At 29.5% G+C, this 22,437-nt stretch overlaps 1 protein-coding gene across 1 annotated transcript; it reads right to left on the reverse strand.

Annotated features, from left to right (window-relative positions):
* Window positions 1-6,280: 6,280 nt before the first annotated feature.
* Window positions 6,281-10,419, reverse strand: LOC133688807 (uncharacterized). The gene is made up of 5 exons (XM_062108420.1): window positions 9,965-10,419; window positions 9,193-9,609; window positions 7,247-7,342; window positions 6,753-6,820; window positions 6,281-6,539 (listed from the first exon to the last, which is right to left on the reverse strand). Exons 1-5 carry the CDS (start codon window positions 10,172-10,174, stop codon window positions 6,422-6,424), a joined length of 909 nt encoding a protein of 302 aa, XP_061964404.1. The 5' UTR covers window positions 10,175-10,419; the 3' UTR covers window positions 6,281-6,421.
* Between the last annotated feature and the right edge of the window lie 12,018 nt (window positions 10,420-22,437).

Below are 22,437 nucleotides of genomic sequence, written 5' to 3' on the forward strand. Positions count from 1 at the left end.
AAAGATTATTTAATTTTTTTTTTGCCAATAATAATGATCAAATCAAAAAAAAATTATTTATTCAAAATATAATTATTAAAAAACAAGATTGATCAAATTAATAGTACAAACCTTAGTTGGCCACAACACCAATAATTCTGGAGTAAAATATCCCATCAAACTAATAAAAACAATAACTTATTCTTCAACTATACTCAAAAGTGTAGTTTTTAGACCCGACCCGATTCAAGGTTCGGGTTTTGAGTTTTGACCTGGTTATCGGGTCGTTTGGATCAATTTTTTTTAAATCAAAACCACGTCATTTTAGTAAAAAGAAAACAAGAGTCAACGGGTTGTAACCGGGTTTTTGACCGGATCTTATCGGGTCACACCGGGTTTTTTCTTTTTCTATTTTTTTTTCAACTCGATCCAGTTTCAACCCCGAATCAATCGAGTCCTAGATCGACTCGTGAGACTGAATTTCAAAACTATGCTTAGGAGTTCCCTTTCCCTTAAAATTTTTTTAAAAAAAAAATCAAAGAAAAGTAATCAAGGCCCATTGATTTTCAGGAATCGGAAGAGAAAAGGAACCACAGCACAAAAAAATCAAAGGGAAAATGGAATTTGACAAAAAAAAAAAATCACAATATTGAAGTGCTTTTCTTTCATTTGTTTTCAGCAAAGGCGTGTAGACTGAGACTTTGACCTCTCTACAGAAGGCCCCATTGGATGCGACATTCCATTAAGACCATTCAAACCTTGCTTTCTCTCCCATCCTTAAAAAAAGAGGGCAATTTTTCTCGTGTCTACATTGCCATTTTTGGGATAAAAGTGGATGGTGGGGTCCCACCGGCAGTCCAAAATGCATTTGGATTTTCAGCAAGATACTGAAAAAATCTTGCGCGTAGAATAGTATTTAAAAGCATAATAATAATTATTTTTTAAGATATATTAAAATAATATTTTTTTATTTTTTAAAATTAATTTTAATATTAGTATATTAAAATGATAAAAAAATATCAAAATAAAAATTTGAAATAAAAAATAAAAAATTTTCAAATATTTTCAAAAGAGATTTTAAAACGTAAAAATAAACAAGGTATAAGTAATCCACGATCATAGACGAAACAGCATGAAATAGCCAAATTAAAAAAAAAAAAATTATGAAATAACATTTTCTAGATCTAATTTGGATATAATTTCAACCTCAGCTAGTGTTAGCTAGTTGATCTCTTAATAAATTGGACCTGTAGAACTAGAAATAGAATATAATTACAAAATTTTAGGCCAATTTAATGCTATAATAAAAAATTATGCTTAATTTTATAGAAGAACTTGTTTAATATATGCTTCTACTTGATCTTGAAACTGTTGAAACTTTCCATATCAGGCTCCCTCATTTAAAGAAAATCCATCCTTGAGTTAAAGGTTAGAAATTGAACCTTTTCATTCTAAAAAAAAATAGATGCTTTAAATATAGAATTATAGTTAATTTATTCACAAGATAATTTGTTCAAAATAATTTAAATCCAAATTTAGCAAATATATATGCATGTAATTTTTTATGCTTCCAAGACCAAGTGGATCTTTGCCAAGTGCCTGAACTTCATATTTGATATTGGAAATATATAAGGATTATCTTCCATAATATAAGGGTTCTTACAAAGGAAGGAAAAAAAATGGTAGCTAGGTTTAATTAGAATATTTAGAAACTTTTTGGAACGTGTACACCGTGTTTTTAAAAAATTTAATTATTTTTGTTAAAATTTAATATGATTTATATGTTTTGGATCGTTTTGATGTGCTGATATCAAAAATAATTTTTAAAAAATAATAAAAAATTATCATTCGTATGTATTTCGGCATAAAAAATTATTTAAAAAGCAACCGTTACCACACTGCCAAACATACTCAATAGCATGTAATTAGAAAGAAGATAAAAAGATTGAGGATTCTCCTAAAGAGGAAAATATAAAATATGGTAGAATCAGTGGAAAAAAGAAAATATCTTATAAATTTAAAGCAAGATTTTCATTAAAGAAGAGAAATAATAAAAGAATTTCCCATTAATTCTTAGTTTCTTTCCTAATAAAATTTAAATTAAAAAAAAAAAGAGAGGAGGGGATTCACCTATTTTAGCAAAATATACCCCGTACAAGAAAATTAAAAATAAATAAATATAAAAACCATAACTCCTCTCGATCGTCTTCTCATCTCTCACAAAAATTAACAACTCCCAGGCTCCACCTTCACACAAAAAACTTAACCACCCATCTCTTCATCTCTCTCCCTTCCTTTTATTTTTGAAAACCTAATTGTCACCACCACCCTCCATCTGCGGCCAATGTCATATAATCTCTCTCTCTCTTTTCCCTTCCGATCTCATTTATCCTAATAAAGTCATAGTATGTAAATTGTAGCACCTGTTAATGTGCGGCCCTCTCTCCGCCTAAAACAACCTCGGCGCCGGCCATTATTAGTGTCCATATTGTCCTCAAAATTGTGACCGCCCTCACAACAGCATATCAACCCTTATCTCGCTCCCACACAGCCACCAACACCACCAAACAAGGTAAAATTGTGATAGTAATAGACCCTTAACCATCACAGTCTTTGGCAACCCAAAACATCCACGCTATTATTATAAACTTTCCCTCTAGATCTGCCTAAACTCATATGCAAAACAATCTAGCAGTAGTCATCGTAGCTTTCCACCTAAAATCCAGTTGTTTGCTGTTGATTTTACAAGTTTTAGTGTCAGGGTGTGGGACACACGTGCCTCGTAGCATAGCGCCTCCAAACTTGTCAGCCCAGCATGCGCATGACTACCATGCGCCACTAGCCAGCTTCCTTGATTTTTCGACCAATTCTCGCAGCTTTTAGGTCAATCTTAAACCCTAGATGGATTTTTATGTGTTTTGAATGATGGTTAATTATTATGAACTTTGATTTCTATGGATTATGAATTGTTATATTTAACTATGAGTTTGATATGTTTTGGCTCCGTATGCATAAGAATTGTTGATTTATTACATAGTCAACCCGAGAGAAATAAATCATCTAGTAGTTATTTAAGGATATTGACATGTGGATAATAAAAATATCTAGCATGTGATTTGACTTTTAATTACTCAAATTTATTTTTAAAAAATACATTATCCATGTTTATTTGTGATTGTGTAATAATTGTTTTTATTATTTATAAAATCAACTCAAGATAAATGAATTAGTCATTTGTTATTCAAGGATGTTGACAATCAAATAATGGAAATTATTGATACATGATTTTTTTTTATTATTTCTAAAAAAAACAATGATTATTTTTCTATATGATTTTTTTATATGTGCAAATATGTTATAGGTGCTACGTTTTTTTCCTTATATGGTGAGAAAATTTGAGTTGCATTGACATAATTTTATAAAGATTTATTAAGTGTGAGTGAAGGCATTTGAACCCGTTTTAAATATAAAAAAGATAAATAGGCCAAAGCCTAATGACCATTACCATCCTTTTGGATCTAACATTCATATTTTAAAATTGAGTATTTAGCTCTATATCTGAGCTAGAATTCCTAATCACTACTTTAATATTTAATAATCTTTTACTTTTATATATCAAAAGTATATATACCATTTTAGAAAAATCTTAGCATGTAAGCACCATAGATGCATTTATCATTAAAAAAATAAACACAAAGCAACTTATTTTAAGTAAGATGTTTTAAGATTTTTTTAATTTTTTCTTTAGTATAATCAGTCCCTTAATTAGAACATCTAAAAAAACTAGTTAAAGTTTCTAATTACCATAAAACTAGATGATGACTCTTTTTTTTCTAATTTTTTCCTCTCATATTATAGCCCACTGAGATGTCCCTTGTAATATAGTCTTTGGTTTTAATTTGTTATCTAGCATATCAAATTTATTCCTCAATAATAGTTTCATTCAAAACATGAATGCAAGAGGTAGCCTATCATGTATGATCATACTAGTTTAAGCCTTTTACTCCATCAAGAATAAGCTACACCTTTCAATTTATATATGATCAATTTTATAATCCAATTCTCTAAGATATTTAGTTATTCTTTAAGCTTATCACATTCGGCAACTCATTCAAGGAATTTATCTATGTCCAAATATTTATTGAAGATAAAGATATCAACTCTCAAATAAATGAAATTCATTTATCTCATGATACCATAATTGGCAAAACTCCTACAATCTCCATTAGCCTTGTTCACATCAAATTCCTCTAAATAAATAAGTTGTATATGCGGGAGTGTAGGAACAAGTTTGGGATTTGATTTGCCTCAATGTAATTCTCTAACCACGTCTCTTTTCTCATCATAATCCTTGTTTGTGCCTTCCATGTATCCTTTTAATTCCATCCCAATCTAATGAGCACATAAAAAGTCATGTTTATTTTTATTAGAAAGCTCGTTCGACGCATCAAGACCTTTTTTATGTTGATACTATCAATACACGTCATATGTCAAATCCCTTACAAAACACAAGATATTAGAAAAAAAGTTGATCTAAATTATATTGGAAAAGATAATTAGTCCAAGAGAACAAAAATAAATCACACTCATTTTAAAGAAGTTTTATGGCGTCCAGAGAATAATTAATGATATCATATTAGTTATTTTCCAAGCCTAATTTTTTTTTTTAAGATGCAATTAGAAGAGAGAAATCATCGGTAAAGATATTCTTATCATTTTTTATAGGTCATAGGTTTCATTTTCTTTCTCATATTTATGTTTGTTTTTTTATTCAAAGTAGGTCTAGAGAGTAACTAATAGGATGTCACTAGTTACTCCATGAACACCATAAGATTTTTTTTCATTTTAAGGCTATAAATTATTCGAGTTTTACACTAAAACGTGTTTAATTTCATCTTATTTTTTGGCAAGTTTCAAAGATGTTTCATATTTATGATACCATACCCTGAACACCACAGGATATGGTTATCGTAAGCTTGTATTTATACACAAATATACTTTTTAAATGAGAATTTTAACCATGATTAGTTTTTGGGTATTTAGAGAGTAACTAGTGGCATCCTATTAGTTATTTCACTAGATCCACTTTAAAGAAAGAGATAGATATAAAAACAAGAGAGAAAACTTATAGGTGAAGATATGTTTATTACTTTTTGTTGGCCCTCATTTGATTTTGTCTCTCCTACATATGTTTTTTTTTTTAAGTGAGCTTTCTTTTTTTAAAATGACTTCATGAAATAATGAATAATACTCCTTGTGCACCATAAGATTTTCTCACAAAATAAAAAGCAAACATAATTAAAAGGTGTGATTTTCATATTTATTAAAAATTGTGTTGGCATATGATAACGAGGGCACCTTAGCCTTTCCCTCTGAAATATGAAAATCAAAATCAACCTCTTTAAATTTTGTTGAACTTGTCTTGAGTTTTTCCAGTTAAAATGAGTAAATAAATGAGCTTAACTTACATTTTTAAACCCTTTTTTAGTTAGCGAAAAGAATTGAATATAATAAAAAATAAAGAAATAAATAGGAATTTATTTTTGACAACCGAGATGTAGGTTTAGCCTATTCATGAGATTTTATGCAACATTTTCACCCTCCAAATCATACATAAGTTTGTTTACAATCTTTTGCCTAAGCTTTCCCGCGAGCTTTAAAATGAACTTGCTCCACAAACCTAAAGAATGCATCGAATTTATGAGTTCAAATCAATTGAACTTAGCTAAGGTCAAACCTAGACGATAATCTTAACAAACAAACTCGAATTGAACTCTTAAAAAAGTCAAGTTTCCAACAGTTCACGAACAAATCAATCCATTCGCAACCCTCCAACACAACATCCGAAGTTGCCATGGTGTTGAAGAAGCCAATAGACAGGATAAATTGTGAGTTTAAACCTCGTTGTAAGAAGTCTATATTCATTTTATGTTGTAGAACACAAAGCACACTTCTTCTTAAAGTAAAACGCCATTGAAATATTGTCAGATGAATGTGTTTAGTATAGCGATTTGTGGCCGTAAAAGCAATTACAAGAGTGATGGTTCGAGCATTATCGGTGATATTTCGCCTCATCGCAATTCAAGCTCCACGAATATTGCTCTCGCACTTTGCAGTCGACCATAATATCCAACAGAACCTAAATCCAAATTTGGAAAACTAAGTTAGGTTCATGTGAATTGTTTCACTGCATCCAATGTAAAATAAAACCATTGAAGATCTTAACCTGTAAGCTCCTCCACCGTCATCAAAATCCTGAAGCCACAAAAGATTTTAGGGAGGCTATGGGCGAGGAGAAGGCTAAAAATTAAAAGGGCAAGCATGCCTTCATTGAGAAGAATTGTGCACATAATCAGTAAATCTTCAGTCCTCTAGCATAATACCCAGCAGAAATTCAATTAATTACATGCTTATTTAGAGCTTGGAAAGGGTACATAATTAGTCAAGGAGAGGCACTCAAGAAATTTTTGATGATTTTGTTGAATTCTGCTGCATTTTCAATTTGGGGTACGTGGGATGTGTCCTTTACTATTTCCAGCTTCACGTTCTTCCCAATTAGCCTGCAAGCAGAAATTCCATACAAAATCACAAAAATATCACTTCACCATATGTAAAGATTTCACTTAGAATAATCTTATCATTTATTAAAGCTTCAAATTAACACTAAAACAATTAATGTGTTAAAAGATAAGTTTGGTACGTAGAACTTAAAAAAAAAAAATGGATCGAAATAAAAGAAAATAAATTAACAATAAATAATAAAGAGAACGTACCCCTGTAAATCCTTAGCCATCTCCAGAGGAAATACTTGGTCTTTATCTCCCCATACTAACAAGACATCCTTCATAGCAATTCAGAGGAAGACAGGAATTAGATGCGGAGTGATGTGGGTCTAATTAGATAGCAATGGCTGCCTATAAGTTAGGTTAGGTTTCTATTATATCTAAGTATTTATATTCTTTTCATCGGATTTCAAATATTTATTATCCGACTACTTATATAAAATAAAATAATAATATATATTCGAGGCATACACATATATATTCAATAAAAAAATAAAAAATATTATGTGTAATATTTTGGATTAAATTTCCATCCCTACGTACCATCACACAATCATCACGGACGGGATTGGAAATTTAGGACTGAATTGATTTTTTTGGGTGCAAGCTATAATTAAAAGCTTTCAAAATTGAGTCAAAGTTTGGTATAATTCGGCTTCTGGCAATCATGTTGCTGTATGAGCAGAGGATCAAAGGTTACCAACCTGTTGAAGTGGGGAGATATTTACTGCATCATCATGTCCAATGGTCAATCCGCTCAGAAGTTCCATTTTCTTATTCCTGTTTTCTGCGAACAATTTCTGCGTACATAATAATAAACCATTTGTCATTTGAAGCTAATTGATCATATCAACGGTGCTGAAGCTCTTCGAAAATTAAGAAATTCTCCTCGTTTATAGACACTATTGCATAAAACCTCGAACAATCTAGTGTACTCAGAGGAATCAAAAAACAACCTAGGGTGTCTCTATGAACCAGCTGCAAAATGAATGATAAATTACCTTTAATGAACCAATTTCTATTGCTATTAATTTTACTCTTTTTTTTTTTGTTCCATGGACCAAGAGAAACATATATATTGGTATCTAATGAGTTAACTTTTTTTTTAAGATTTTTATAAATAGAGATTTTTTTTAAATTAAATGGATTTGATAAAGATATCAGACTCAAGATACTTGAATTTAACAGTTCGTCGAGTTCAAGGTAATGTTGTTCTGACAAATATATAAGATCTAAAGAACTTAGATATTATCTAATTCTAAAGATTTATGTTTGATCATAGACAATCTTCTACAATGTAAGTGTTAAAGATATAATAAACCATCATGCTTCTTTATCTACAATAATTATTAATATTAAAGTAACGACTTTTCTATACTTATTATCTCATTAATAATATGTACGAGATGTTTACTTTCTATTAATATCACTAAAAGCAGATGACTTTCCCGCATTTTTTTTATAAGAAAAGATAAGATTCAGACGGTAAAAATATCTCCTGAATTATCTTGGTAAAAGGTTCAAAATTTTTTATTTATTAAGATAAAAATATATAGATTTCAAAATATTAACAAATTTAAAACTAAAAAACAAACATCTTTGTTTCTAAAATATAAAGTTATTTTAAATTAATTAATTCTTATATAGGATATTCCAAATAACAAATTATACATGCTCGGGATCTTTTATTTGTCCAATTGAATATACAGAGGAAAAGTCTACACCTAACGCGACCACAAGTCCCCTTTACAATAAAGCATGGTCCCGCTGGCATTCATTTATCAGCGACCCATCCAACAACCTCATTTTGGCACTAATCATTTTCTTGTTAGTTGGAAAATGATGTTGATTTCAAGAGAGCACTAAAAGCAAATCAATCTTAAAGAACATGAGCAGTTTCTTGATCCTTCATTTGCTTAATATACTGCTCTACTTCTGAGACTTACACAGGGATTGATAGTTCATTTGTTTCAGGAAAGATCGTGAGAGGGGCACTCTGTTTTTTAATAGAGGAGGGTGGAATGGATAGTGATCTAGGTTTATATATCAAAAAAAATTTAATCTATGAATTTAAATTTTTAAAATATAATTTATATTATTTTTTAATAAACTCTCTTAAATGAAAGATTTTTAAACTTGAAACATATACACACTCATATTATTTAATATATAATTTATATTATTTTTTAATATATTCTTGTAAATGAAATTCATTTGATCTTATATAAGCTCATAGTAACTCATGTTTCAATTTTTTATTAAATAAAATGAAAATAATAAGATTTAAATTTGTATTTATTTTTTTCAAAAAAATAAACTAAATTTTAAAATATAATTTATATTATTATCTACATAGAAAAATAAAAAAATTTGATAGTGATCTAGTTTTTTTAATAGCCATGATGTAGCTCCTTTACCGAATACTTTCTGGAATTTACTTCCAGAAAAATATTATGTATTAAATGAGTAGATTCTAGAAATTTAAACAATCTTATGCTCTTATTTTTTATCCCTTCAATTCCTAACAAGAGAAAAAGAAAATCCTTCCTCGACGAAATTGGTTGTTAACCTTATAAAATTGAGCTAGAAATAGAAATTAATTACCACATCAAGGAAGAAAAAAAAGGGTAGAAATCAAGAAATTGCGTACGTTTATGAGGTCATTCAAGAAAAAATCAGGAATCATGAGGAGACTTCGCTTGGACACAGCAACACCTAGCAAAGCTCTCAAATCTGAAGGTTTTTGTGGCAACATAAGATCGTCAATTTTTTCCAATTTTGCCTTCTTCACAAGCTCTTCATTATTTTTCTTCCTCATGTTGACCCCAGAGCTTGCTACGACCACCTTCTCAACCCTCTCTGGAAACATCCTTGCGATGTGGTATGACACGAACCCACCATAGCTTGTGCCCACCAAAGAATACTTCTCCACACCTAACGTTTCAAGCAGCTTTGCCACCGACTCCGCCTGGAAGATCTCTGACCTTTCTGAGGATTTTGTTGTGGAGTCACCGAAAAATATCAAGTCAGGGACGTACAAATTGAAGTCAGGCGCAAAGAATTGAACCTGCAAAAGATTTCACCAAATACGATCAAAATTATGACTTTATACACATTTTTTCCTTGAAATCTCAGCATCTATATATATATCGCTATTATAGCATGTGAATTGGTCAAAGAATTGGCCTAAACGTGGAGTTGTTTGCATCAGGAATTGAACCTAGCTACAGCTATGAGCCTAAACCACACATCACCTTACCTAAATCACCAGGCCAACACAACAATTACGTTTTGAAGATTGATGGGTGTTTGTGATTTCTGAAAAGGGAAGTTCAAGATTGATTCTCTACATACATAAAAGAAAAGGGATGGGGGTTGATCCTCTAAAAAAGGAAGAAAAAACAGAAAAGCTAAAGCCAAACCTGCTGGCGCCATTGCCATAGAGAGACAGGACCGAAGCCATGAATAAAGACCAGATTTGGTTTGGGTTGACCAAGTTGAGTGGGAGCCCAGTAGTGGATGGTGGTCTCATCACCGACGTTGATGGATTTTTGTGAAAGGCCGGAAGAGGTGAAGCAATGACGAAGATAGAAGGAGTATAGTGACGCCAAGCTGAGAAAGGATGGAGCCATGGAGGAGATGAGAGGAGAGTAATTAATTAGTTACAGAGGTTCCAATATATTTTCTATAAATAAACCATTGCAGGTGGAGATAGAGGATAAGTTTAGGAGGGATAGGAGAAAAAGACGCTGCTTCAAGTTTCTTAACAGTTGATGATCACAACAGGCCTGCAAGCATCCTTTATGTGACCTCGTGATTAGTTTTAGAGGCCATGGAGATTCCTCGTCAAATGCCACTGCTCTCTTTAGGTGACCTCTTTGTTAGCGCCAAAAAAAAAAAAAAAACCCTACGTTATGATCAAAAATATTTTTTTAATGGATACACCGGTATAAATATAAAGATAAATATTTAAAATTTAATAGAAAATAAATACGATCTTGATATATAAATATAATTTGAATATACTTTCATTTTATAAAAGGAAAAAAAGAAAAACAATCTTTACAACTAGAATTTACAGGTAGTATGATTTTATAAGCGGACAGATAACTTTTTTTAAGGTAAATTTGGTTGTTTACCTAACAAAGAATTGAGGTGTCAATGCAAGTTTTTCTCTGGAACGTAAGGAAATCTAATTCTTCTGTTCCTTCCTTTCAGGGAACAAAAATTCTCTTGCTGCTTTAGTAGTGTCTGAAGAATGACCAATAAAAAACAGAAACTAAAGGTTGTTTGGTCAGTACTGCATAGACAGGTATCTGAGTATCAGAATTGTGATTTCTCTCTGTAAAGGATTTTTTTTAAAGAAAATTGTCGTGCTGTCAAGTGGCAATAATTTATGAAAATATGGGTATGCATAAGGGGTGTAACGAGGATTTCTTTAGAATTTGTTGTGCTATCAAGTGGCAATAATTTATGAAAAATATGGGTATGCAGAGGGGAAAATGTGTAACAAATACTATATATTGAGCACTCACCTTTGGACGACTCCATCAATGTTCGACAGTGTTGAACTTTTTTACACAACCCTATGATTCAATATGAATATTAATTCTGGCGAAGGGGTGTTAATTTCTTAACTAACGGCATTAGTGGCTGTCGAAAATACTGTAATTTTATATTTAAACTGAACTTGGATCTTGGACTCTCCTTGTAATTCTAGATTTGTGATTCCAGATTTATAATGATGTAACTTTAATACAGGTATTATAAACTTGAGAAGTAATCAAATAACTTGAATACTTTAAATTCAAAATGATAACTTAATAATTTGAGATAAAAAAAACTTACATTTATGGAGTGATTTTCAATTTGATCACAACCAACGTCCTAGAAATCCTTAACAAGAGAGCATGAATTGATATGTTGTTTTCTGTATTTATAGGGGTTTTTAGTAATTAAAACTTAAACCTATAGGGTCACGAGATTACAAGCCTACTAGTTATTGTCTACAAATTACCAACCTACAAGCTATACATCTTTCTATGGGATTACAAGTCTGCTGATAGACAAGTTTTGAAAATCTTGCGAACTTGATATATATTATGCATGCCTGAAACTGCTTAATTTCATTATCTTAATTATGTGCTTACGGTAATCAATTATTCATACAAGTTTGTACCTTATCAAGTCCAATCCATAAGGAGGTATGTATGTATTTGTTTTCCTCTAGCCTAGACTTCATGACTTCCCAGATTACTTTTTAGAGTACAACATATAGCCAATATTCCTTTCATGTTGGTTTGATATTAAACATAAAGAAACTCGAGATTAGTACCCTCATCTTTTGTCCAAGTTTAGGATGTTAATAATGAAATTAGGATTGAGCTCTTGCATATCTCATCATAAATCTCAGCACTAAACATGAAGCAAGGTCCATAAGCCTCAACTAGCCGTAAACCCCCCACCTCTCTTAAGCCCTAAAGCTCGAGTACAAATTCCTTTTTTTATTTTTATGTTCGACAACACTATGTGACCTAACACCTTATTGGACGTACCCAAGCTATAATCTCAGAGTTGAGTTCAACTAATTAATGCAATCTTCACTAGTTCACCAAACTGTTCTAAGATATATCGATCTTTAAGTTAGGCTCGAGGTTTCCACATAACTTGACTAGGTAACATCCCAGGGTAGAATGAAGCACATGCATAAAGGCATTTTCCTTGACAAACACATTTTAAAATGTTGATTTTTTGTATATTTTTTGTACTATATGTATTTTGTTTAGGTATTTACTTGTTTTATAGTTTTTTCTCATACAAATTTGTTGTATAGATTTATAATTTGTACATATTAGAGTTTGTTTATTTTTTGTATAATATTAGGGTTTATTTTAGATTTTATAAAATTATATTTGTTTGTAAATTGATGAAACTTATGTTGAGTGCAATGCTGCAATATCGAAGGGGGGTCCCTTCACAACAGGATTCAAGTACGAGGCCTAGTGAAAAAATGACCTTTCAATGTAAGTTTGTTTTTCTTTTACAATGACATATTTAATAATTTTTGAAAAAATAATATCATTTAACGTATGTAATTTACTGTTTATAAATATTAGGGTTGCAAGAACAATAACATCGGCTTTTAAATCATCAATAGAAATTCTATTGTTTTAATGGAGTCAGGTTTCCAAACATCTTGAATGGAAACCGCATGTCGATGTATGGTTTTTAAGGTTCAAGATTAGTAATAAATTAAATATTTTTTTATGTTAATTTGGACCGTTTATTGAAATTAAAGAAATTTTTCTTTATAAATTTTTACTTTAAGGGAAAATTTGAATGAGAGAGAGCTGATAATAATGTTGTGAGGAGGGTTTGGAAGAATCACGCCGCAATTAGGTAAGATCGAATTTAGATAATTTGTTATTCCAATTATTAAAATTTTATTTCTCATTTACTAACAGATAATTAATTTGTACTATATAGGTTGCGTGATTTTTGGTACGAGGCGCAAAAGAAAATAAAAAAAGTATGCAAAAAAAAAAGAGCTTTCAGGCTGAAATGACGTGGTAGTTTGGAAGAATTTCATATCGTTGTACTTCTCAGAGGCTGTATGGACGGAATACATTCAACAAGTAATATTTATGTGTTTCACTCGACAGTCATATTCGAGGCTTGTTCATGGTTCCATTACCACGCACATCGGTATCTCTATTCTGTTTGTTTCACATTCGAAGCGGAAGGTAGGATTCTTTTTTATTACATCTATTTTTTATTAGTTGTTTTTTTTATAAATATATTTAACTGACAATATTTTTTTTTAGTACAAACTATGGTTCTTGGATGCGAGCCAAGCCCGATAAAGTTTTTTGTTGAAACGCATGTGCGGAGTGATGATCCCAAAAAATGGTGTAGCAGTTCATTGATAGTTGAGCTTAGCACTTTGTGGTATGTTGATTTTCAATTATTTTTTTCTTAAGTTATTATTTTCTTGAATATGATGAATTTTATTTTTCAAGATATATATAACAGTCAGTTGAAGGAGAGATACAGAGACGATCTTTCGACCCATCCAGATTTATGGTTGAAGGTAGGATCGTCTGGTGGACCCAATAAGAATCGAGTGTACAAGCTCTCTAACACTACAGATGAGAACTTGCAGATGACCCATAGTGCTTCGACCATTGGATGCTCGCAATTGATTTCGAGCATTCAAACTCCAGAGTTCACGTTGATGTTAGACCAACAAGTATAGGATTGGATGTACCATCTTAACGATAAATATGAACAACTCACTGCTGATTATGAAGAACATCACCAATTGATAATAGAGATGTGATCACAGATGAGTGGTTCATGTGCACCCCCTAATTGACTCCACGGTCCTGGTGGCGACCAGTCTCCTCCTCCTCCTTCAGCGTCGTCTCTATTTTAGATTTATTATATTTGAACGTACAAATATTTAAATTTGTAGTAAATATTTGATTTTTATACTAATTCATTTTATTTGAATTATTTTTCTACTTTTGTTCAATATATTTTTTAAAAATGTTATTTTTAAAATATTGTTGACAAGGTTACCGATGACACAAATCCATCGGTATATTTCAAAGAGTTAAAAAAGAATTATTACAAATACTACTATTATTAATGGAGTTACCGACATAATTGTACCGCTAATATACACTAATATATTTCAAAAAGTTAAAAATAAATTACTGTAAATATCATTATTACTATTAATATACCGATCAAATTATAGGTAATATGCGAACTTTCAACCAATAAATCTTTCAAAGCTGATAATTCCTCCCTCAAATTTCCATAATTGCTTACCCAACCCTCTTTTTACATTACAATTTGCAAGAGAAATTAGTTGGGAAAGGGGCCTTTAATTATAATGCACAACGCACGCATCTTGGCATGATCTCCTCCTCGATCGGCTCCAACAAACGCTGTAAATATTAGAATTTTATCCATTTACACCGGGAGGATTCAAATGTCTTGTCGATAATATTTTCTAGAAAACAGCCAAGATGCACGCAGGCAAGACTGTCAGATGGATGGAGATGCACTGTTCAAATCAGACAACTAATTAATTAACTATCGCCGTGGCAGGTTAGGGATGAGCTTGAAAAATTACATAAAAAACAGATATTTCTTACCGTCATCATATATATATATATTCTATATTTTTCTTACAGTAAATTAATACTATAATATTACTGTCGGTAAGGATTTGAACCTGGCATAAATATGAATACATTGGATATTCATATTTAATACGTTTGCAGCAGTTATATTTGACCATATCAGAAAACAGAGGTAATTGATCATTTCTGATTCAGAAAAACGATATGAATCTTGAATTAGAAAGGACCAAAGGATTGATAGTTTCTATTCAAGAACAGCACCATCGGCCCAGCAGGGGGGGCTTCAGTACAAAAATCCATTAATAACACCTCCATTTTGAGTATAAATACATGGGCCAGAGCGTCTGCATCCAACAACTACTCGAAGGAGAGAGCTAGTAGTGCTCAGGGCCATAAGCAGCTTTGTAATCGTCGCCCGTGTACTCTTAGGGGATAGAGTTGGCTCATATCCATTAACCCGCGAATAACCGTTATCACCAGCTATAATCTTATAATAAATAGAAATGGTTATGTTGAATAACTTTATTTCTTGAAATTAATTTTTTATTGAGTCGAATAAGGATAATAATAATAATAAAATCAAAAACAAAAAAGAAAGCATGTTGGTTTTTTTTTCAAGCGCAAGAAAAAAATGCTCGGTTATTGCCATTGTCTTTTATAAGAGAGCAAGTTTAATCATGAATTTAAAATTTGATATATATTGAATGATATTTTTTTATACAAATATTACGATAACATCATATTAGATTGATTCAGGTAAATCTAAGTTAATCAACTACATTTATGACTTGAGTTATAAAACTGTGATAACACCATAAAAAAACAAACTGAAACATATTATAATGTTGAATTCCCGATTAACTCTCTTTCTCTTTTTTTTTTCTCTTAAACTAAGACTAAAAAATAATGAAAATAAAGTTATGGACCAATATTGAATTTTTGAAAGGGTAAGGAACCAAAAGTTTATCATTTGAAAACTATAAGGACAAAGGTATGCTGAAAATCTTGTAATTGAAAATCTTGGGAAGTTTAATGGCATGCTGACACGTGTCAATTTAGTGTATCCTGAAGTGGACTTGAAAATTGAAGTTCAAGGAAATCGATAAAAAAAATGAATTATTTTTTTGGAAAAAAAATCCTCAACTCTTCATTTATTCTAGGTTTTTTTTTTATGCAATTTTGTTTTTCATGGCAGAAAGATTCTTTGTTTCTCTCATTTAAATATTGGAAGGTGGAGTAAAGCAAGTGGCGAGCACATTGTTTTGCTTTTGTTATTTGGGAAATTTTATTTGAATAGTTAATGTTGAAATAAAGTATGGTTTTTTTGGTTCTTTAATGGTTAGGTATTTGATTTGTTTAATTAACTAAATATGGATAATGTTATTAATTATGAGAATGAGATACATACACACCATGATGCAAAGATATTGGTTAAAGTACTATTATATCTCTTCAAGGATGAGAATATAAGTTTAATCTTCAGGAAATGCACTTATTGGGAGGGGCAACCACGAACCCCGAACGGGACTAGTCTCATCTTTAATTAAAAGGGTGTGAGAATACCCGGGTAAAATAATAATAATAATAATAATAATGCAAATATATATATATATATATATATATATATATATAGTTGTAAAATAGGACAAGGTAAGGAAATTAGTTTTAAGAAAATCCATCGACTTGGTTTTGATTTGTGTTCATGTTCTAGGTTTTTTAAAGACTTGGTTTAGAAGAGGATGTCGGAAATAAACTAAGTGGTGAGTGAGTTTGGTTGATAGAATATGGCCTCTAACTAAAATCAAGTCTCGATGGAATTTGGGTTTTTGGTTTATTTGATTGTCCTTTACAATTCTGGACTTTATTCGTTTGCTGCTTACAATTATTAGAAATAAATAGAGGACATAACTCTATTTCCTGTGTATATGGGTGTATAATTAACAAAAATTCTAAAACACTTTGGAAAAATATATATTGTGCGTGCATCCAAATATATTTATAGTATAATTTTTTTTTTCCCTTGGAAGAAAAAAAAAAGGCTTACGAGTCAGGCTTTTATGTGCCTTTTCCTTATTTTTAGAAACAATAAAATGGTTTTATTACCATCCAGCTAAAAATAATAATTAATGTTGGTTACCACATGTATTTAAGTCTTTCTTTAGTTTTTTTAATTACACTAAAAAAAACATCTTTACCCTTCAAATTAAAAAAAAAATAAGTCTTTGATCCGGAGGTTTTTTAGTCTTTCCACATAAGTTTTTTTTTTTTGTTAATTTCAAATCGTGAAAGGTAATTTGATCTTTTTAAGTTGATTAATCAATATTTAAATTTAATACAATGTTAGAACATGTGGCACACGCGTCAACACATGAGAGACACCCATGCTCTTTGTGCAGCGAATATAGCACCTCGTGGTTATAAAAACTACATTTATGCCACGTTGTTAAAAGAGTCGCCACATTCTTTTCCTCCTGATGCGACGCGCGATGACAAATGTTAGCCGGTTTGTCATCAGTAAACCTTTTTTTTCTTTTTCTTTTCTCATTCCTCCCTTGGAAATTATACGTCGGTTCTATTTTTGTTGTCGATTCTATTTTTATTGATATTTCAACTATGATCCTTATTTTTTATTTTTATTTTTTTCAGTTCTTTTTGTAAAAGTTTTATTGATCCTTGATTTAGTTCTTCAATTCTAATTTATCATATATTGTGTGTTTTTTTTTAATTTGATCCTTATTATTTTGATTTTTAATAATAAGGATCAAATTAAATTTCTTATGTTTTATTTATTTATTTGAATTAGATTTTAAACACGTGCATTGTGTGTGGATTATTCAAATTCTATTAAACATTATTTTAGTAATGGCTCTATATTCAATAATTATATTCAAAATATTAAATATATATTCACAAGACTTCGAATTATATAACATCCACAATTTAAAATATCTTAAAAAATAAAATATTCAAAGTATTTTATTTCTAATAGCTAAATAATATTATAAAAAAGATAAAAGTCTTTTTTAGTTATATAGAAGGATTCTCGAGCAATGTAGTCTTGTTTTTGTTTTTTTGTTGATTAGTGAATTGCCTATAAAAAATAAAAAGTAAAAGGAAAAGTTCTTGTGGTCTAAAAAAATTATATATATAAAAATTACATATAAAAATTATATTGAAAAAAAAGAAGAAGTTATATAAGAAACACATTGCAAAAAGGTGAAAAAAAGCTAAATAAGAAACAGGTATTCAAAACATAAACATAATCATAAACATAAAGATAGTTTTTCAAGTAAAAGGAAAAGTTCTTGTGGTCTAAAAAAATTATATATAAAAATTATATTGAATTTATTATATAGGATATTGGAGATTGGAGATTGAATCCAAAAAGAAGAAATAATATAGAAAACGAAATATAATGAGAGAAAAAAAGAAGAAGAAGTTATATAAGAAACACATTGAAAAAAGGTGAAAAAAAAGCTAAATAGGAAACAGTTTTTCACTGGTCATTGGCCTTAACATTTCCTTGAGAAAATAGTTTTAAAAAAAATAGTAAGACAATATCTCAATAATTTGTATGTAATTAATTAAATAAATAAAATATGATAAAAAATATAAAAATTTCATAACAATTAGAGAAAATAACTTTTATTTTATTGAATATATATTCATGAGCAATCTTTAATTTCTTAATTTTGCATTTCAGTACATAGTAATGGAAGAAAAATTGATAACATTTCTATAAAAAAACATATAATATTATTTAATAATCATGGAAAATTGAATAGTAATTTAAATAATAGGTTAAGCCTTTTTTTATAATACATTTCAATGAAAATTAAAAAAATAATTTCTTGAAAAAATAGAAAAGAGTTAAGGATGGACTGAAAAAATGGGGCTGCTTGGCCCAACAAAAAAAAAAAAAAAGGGGGTCAGCACGTTTGGTTTTATATTCTAGACCGGTATGCTTGCCATCAAATTTATTTATTTTTTTCTTAAGGGATGATGGCATGTTGTATGCTCTTTTACTTGTTTTTAGAGGTTATTAAAAAATTAAGTTAGAGTTTTTTATTGGAAAAAAATCATTTTTAAAAAATTAAATTTATTTAAAAATACGTAATAAACACTCAAGAAATATTAGTAAACTAATTTATCAACTTGAAATACCTCTAAATTAATTCAAAAACATAAAATCAAATTGAAAAAAAAAACAATTCTCAACTATGATTTATTTTTCTTGGTAATATAAAAGTTCAAAAACACCTCAATAATACTTTTTTTTTTTTTGAAGATGAACACATTGCATCAAATTTAACCCTTTTTTTATTTCACTCTTATATTATTTTTCAGAAGCCCTCTTCTTTTTTTTTAACTTAAAAAATGAATGTAAACAAAATCAAACCATGTAAAATTTTAGAGTCAATATTTTTTTTTTAAAAAAAAAAGGCTTCTTCAGGTTTCATTGCAATTATAATTGTAATGTATGTGCATTTTATTTGACATAATTCTTGCCAGATTAATGTATTAATGTTATTTAAACTTTTCTTAAAAAACATTTAAATTTTAGGTGAAGGGTTCTCAAATGAGTCTCTCTCTGATGTGCTCTTGAATGCCTCCCATGCCACCAAGAGGGCGATATGATTTGGATGGTGTTTGTTTACGCGGTAGCTTCTGCTTTTAAAGCTAACCGCGTAAACATCATGTTTGGTAACGGCTGAAAATTTAATTCAGCCTTGTGGGTCCCAGCAATTCATGCGTTAAAAACGCAGGTTACTGAAAGCAGCTCTATGCTACTTTCAGTGTGGAGCGGAGAGCTCCACTGTGGACTTTTAAGTGCACAGTGGAGATATGCACAGTGGCAGAGGCCACAGTAGGTTAAAAGGGGGCAATTGCCCCCTTAATTATTTTTTTATATATTAAAATATTAATATATTAATTTAATGAGTTATTGCTATACGAAGGAAGGTTTTTATTGTTAACTGACTTGATATATGTTAATATAATATAATATATATATATATATATATATATATATATAATTACAGCTGCCCCAATTTTTCCCCTTTTCCCCTTTTTTTTATCTTTATCTTTCATTGTGCAAATTTCTTATCAATTAATCTTTTTTGTGTTTTTCTTTATACTTTAAATAAATTTTCTTCATCTTTTCTATTTATTTCATTATCTAATTTTAGTTTTATTTTTTTTATAATTAGTTATTAAAAATATTAAGATTTATGATAATTTAGAGGTTTTGATATGAATATGTTCAAAATAAATGTTTAAATCTGCTAATTTAATCAATTAAGTGTTTCTTTTCTTATTATAAAAAAATAAATTAATATTCATGCAAAACCACTATTCTTGACATCTCTTGCATTGACAGAGTAGTTTATTGAAATTTAATATTTTCACATGATTTGTTTGTAAGTAAAATATCAAGTAGAAAGCATGTTTTAATTTCAAGCATTATTCCTCTTACACATACACTAGGCATTGTTCCTTAATTAAATGTCTAGAAATGATTAAGTATAATTTAATCAACATACTTATTATATGCATATAGATATGAATTGAAATAAGTTTTGATTTTGATGAATTAACGTGTATTTTGCTATTAATTTCATATGAAAAATTTAGAATTATTATGTAACTCAACTAATTTTTGTTTAACAGTGAATTATTGTGTAGTTATGTTAATTATTATATAGACACTAATGATGATAAAAAAAAATCCAAGAGGTTCATGTTAAATTAACATGTCACTAGACAAGTATTTCAAGCGTAAATCCTTTAAGGATGAAGAGTCAATCAAAGCTATATAATATAATATTTGTTAATAATTTGCCCTCTTATTTAAAAATTTTTGGCTCCGCCATTGGATATGCACCACTGTTCACGTGAACAGTGGTGCATGATTTTCGGTCGGACCGGGTCCAGTTCAAAGCTAAATATATTGTACCGGGTCCGACCTAGTAAAGAAAATTAAATTTTCTTTTTAATTGTGTTTTATTGATGACATAACATTTGTAAAATTTGATCGCAATTTCAATTTTGTTCCTGATTATAATTTACCTGATGTTGTTGCGCGCTTAAAAAACTAAGAAAACTATAGCATTGTTGGATGTATTTCATACGTGATGAAATTGTAGATAGTTTAATTGAACAATAAAAAATATTTTATATTAAGTATTATTTATTTCATGATGTAATAGCAATAGTTAAATTTACAATATTTAAATTAAAAACCATTAATATATATACATATATTAATTATTTTATAACCTAAAATTTGAAAAGCAATTTTTTAACCAAACACATTAAACTACTTTTTGTTCAACTTCAATTTCAACCACAGTTTTAACCAAACACCTATTTTTTTAAACCAACCTCAACTAAAAGTACTTTTTATAAAACAATTTTTTTCAAACCACAACCACAACAGCTATCGCAATACCAAACACACTCTTGATCCTCTTGCTAGAAAAAGAACATTGACAGCTTAATCATGATTATGTTTCTTGAGATCCGAGCAAGGAGCAAGACATTAATGGAGTCATGTCATGTCTAGTGGGAATCAGCATTATGATTAACTTCTTAGCTTGCAACAATATTATTAATTACTACTCTTATAATTAGACTCTTAATACATTCTAGCACGTTTTCTCAGATTTCTCAAAAAGCTAAGGATGGCAATGGGTAGAGTCGAATTTCTTAATATTTATATCTTATTTATTGTTTATTGGATAAAAAATTAAATATTTATAAATTATTTTGAATATTCAGAGTATCTATTATCTATCATTATTTATTATTCAATAAAAAATAAAATAATTAATATATATTTAAAGTGTGTGTATTAAATAATGAAGTGATAAATACTATAAATATACATTGTTTTATGTCAATATTAAAATATGCATATGTCATAATATATTAAGTGTGAGTTTCGAGTCAATTTTAATAATATTTATAATTTTATTCATTATTTATTACCGAATAAAATAATTATGTAGAAAACACTAATTTATCTAGATAAAGTTGAATTGAATCAAATTATCATCCCTAATCAAAGCCAAGAGATGCCAATCAGCTAGAGTCAAATCAGATACAGCTTGTTAATGCTCCAATTATTTTTCAGATCAACCTATATAAAAATTACTCCGTTTGTTGCGGAGTGAAGGAGGATAAAGAACAGGCATGCAACTTCATCAGCTTGAAGACAAGTTACCCCCTTTTCAATCTGTAATTGACACTTGGCAATAACCCATGTAAATAGATGGCATAGTTAGTGTTTTTAGACTTGCCATGTCTTCCTGCCTAGAATCAGGTGGCTACCAGCTTCTGCCAAAGTGATGCCAGCTTTGGAGTTGGACCATGGGGGAGGGAATCCTTTCGTTTGTTCTTGCATTCCATAGATTTATTGGTTGCATTGCTTTTTATTATATTCTTGTGCTAATCTTGACATTACTGTGTATGCAGAATAAAAAATCTTTAGTAATGATGTTTTAAAATTTAATATGTTCAAGAATAAAAATTATTTAAGTGTTTAAATAGAGAATAATTACACGTTGATGTTGATGTTCTATTTTCTAAAGTTCAAGAAGATAATGATTGGTGATAGAATACTCAAGTAAAATAATTATTTTTTATGAGATTTAAAGATTTTTTAACGATAAAGTTAGTGATTTTATATAAGAAATTATTCTTAAAAATAAAAGTGTTTGTTCTTAGTTATGTATGATAAA

Source organism: Populus nigra, chromosome 3 (assembly GCF_951802175.1).
Source record: "Populus nigra chromosome 3, ddPopNigr1.1, whole genome shotgun sequence".
In the NCBI taxonomy this organism is placed as follows: domain Eukaryota; kingdom Viridiplantae; phylum Streptophyta; class Magnoliopsida; order Malpighiales; family Salicaceae; genus Populus; species Populus nigra.

Excerpts from the sequence above, each read along its gene's own strand:
- LOC133688807 (XM_062108420.1), bottom strand. The coding sequence starts at position 10,174 with ATGGCTCCATCCTTTCTCAGCTTGGCGTCACTATACTCCTTCTATCTT. Across the intron at positions 7,343-9,192 it reads TCTTGAATGACCTCATAAAC|AAATTGTTCGCAGAAAACAG; the intron begins GTACGCAATTTC and ends TTATGTACGCAG. Across the intron at positions 6,821-7,246 it reads ATATCTCCCCACTTCAACAG|GATGTCTTGTTAGTATGGGG; the intron begins GTTGGTAACCTT and ends ATTGCTATGAAG.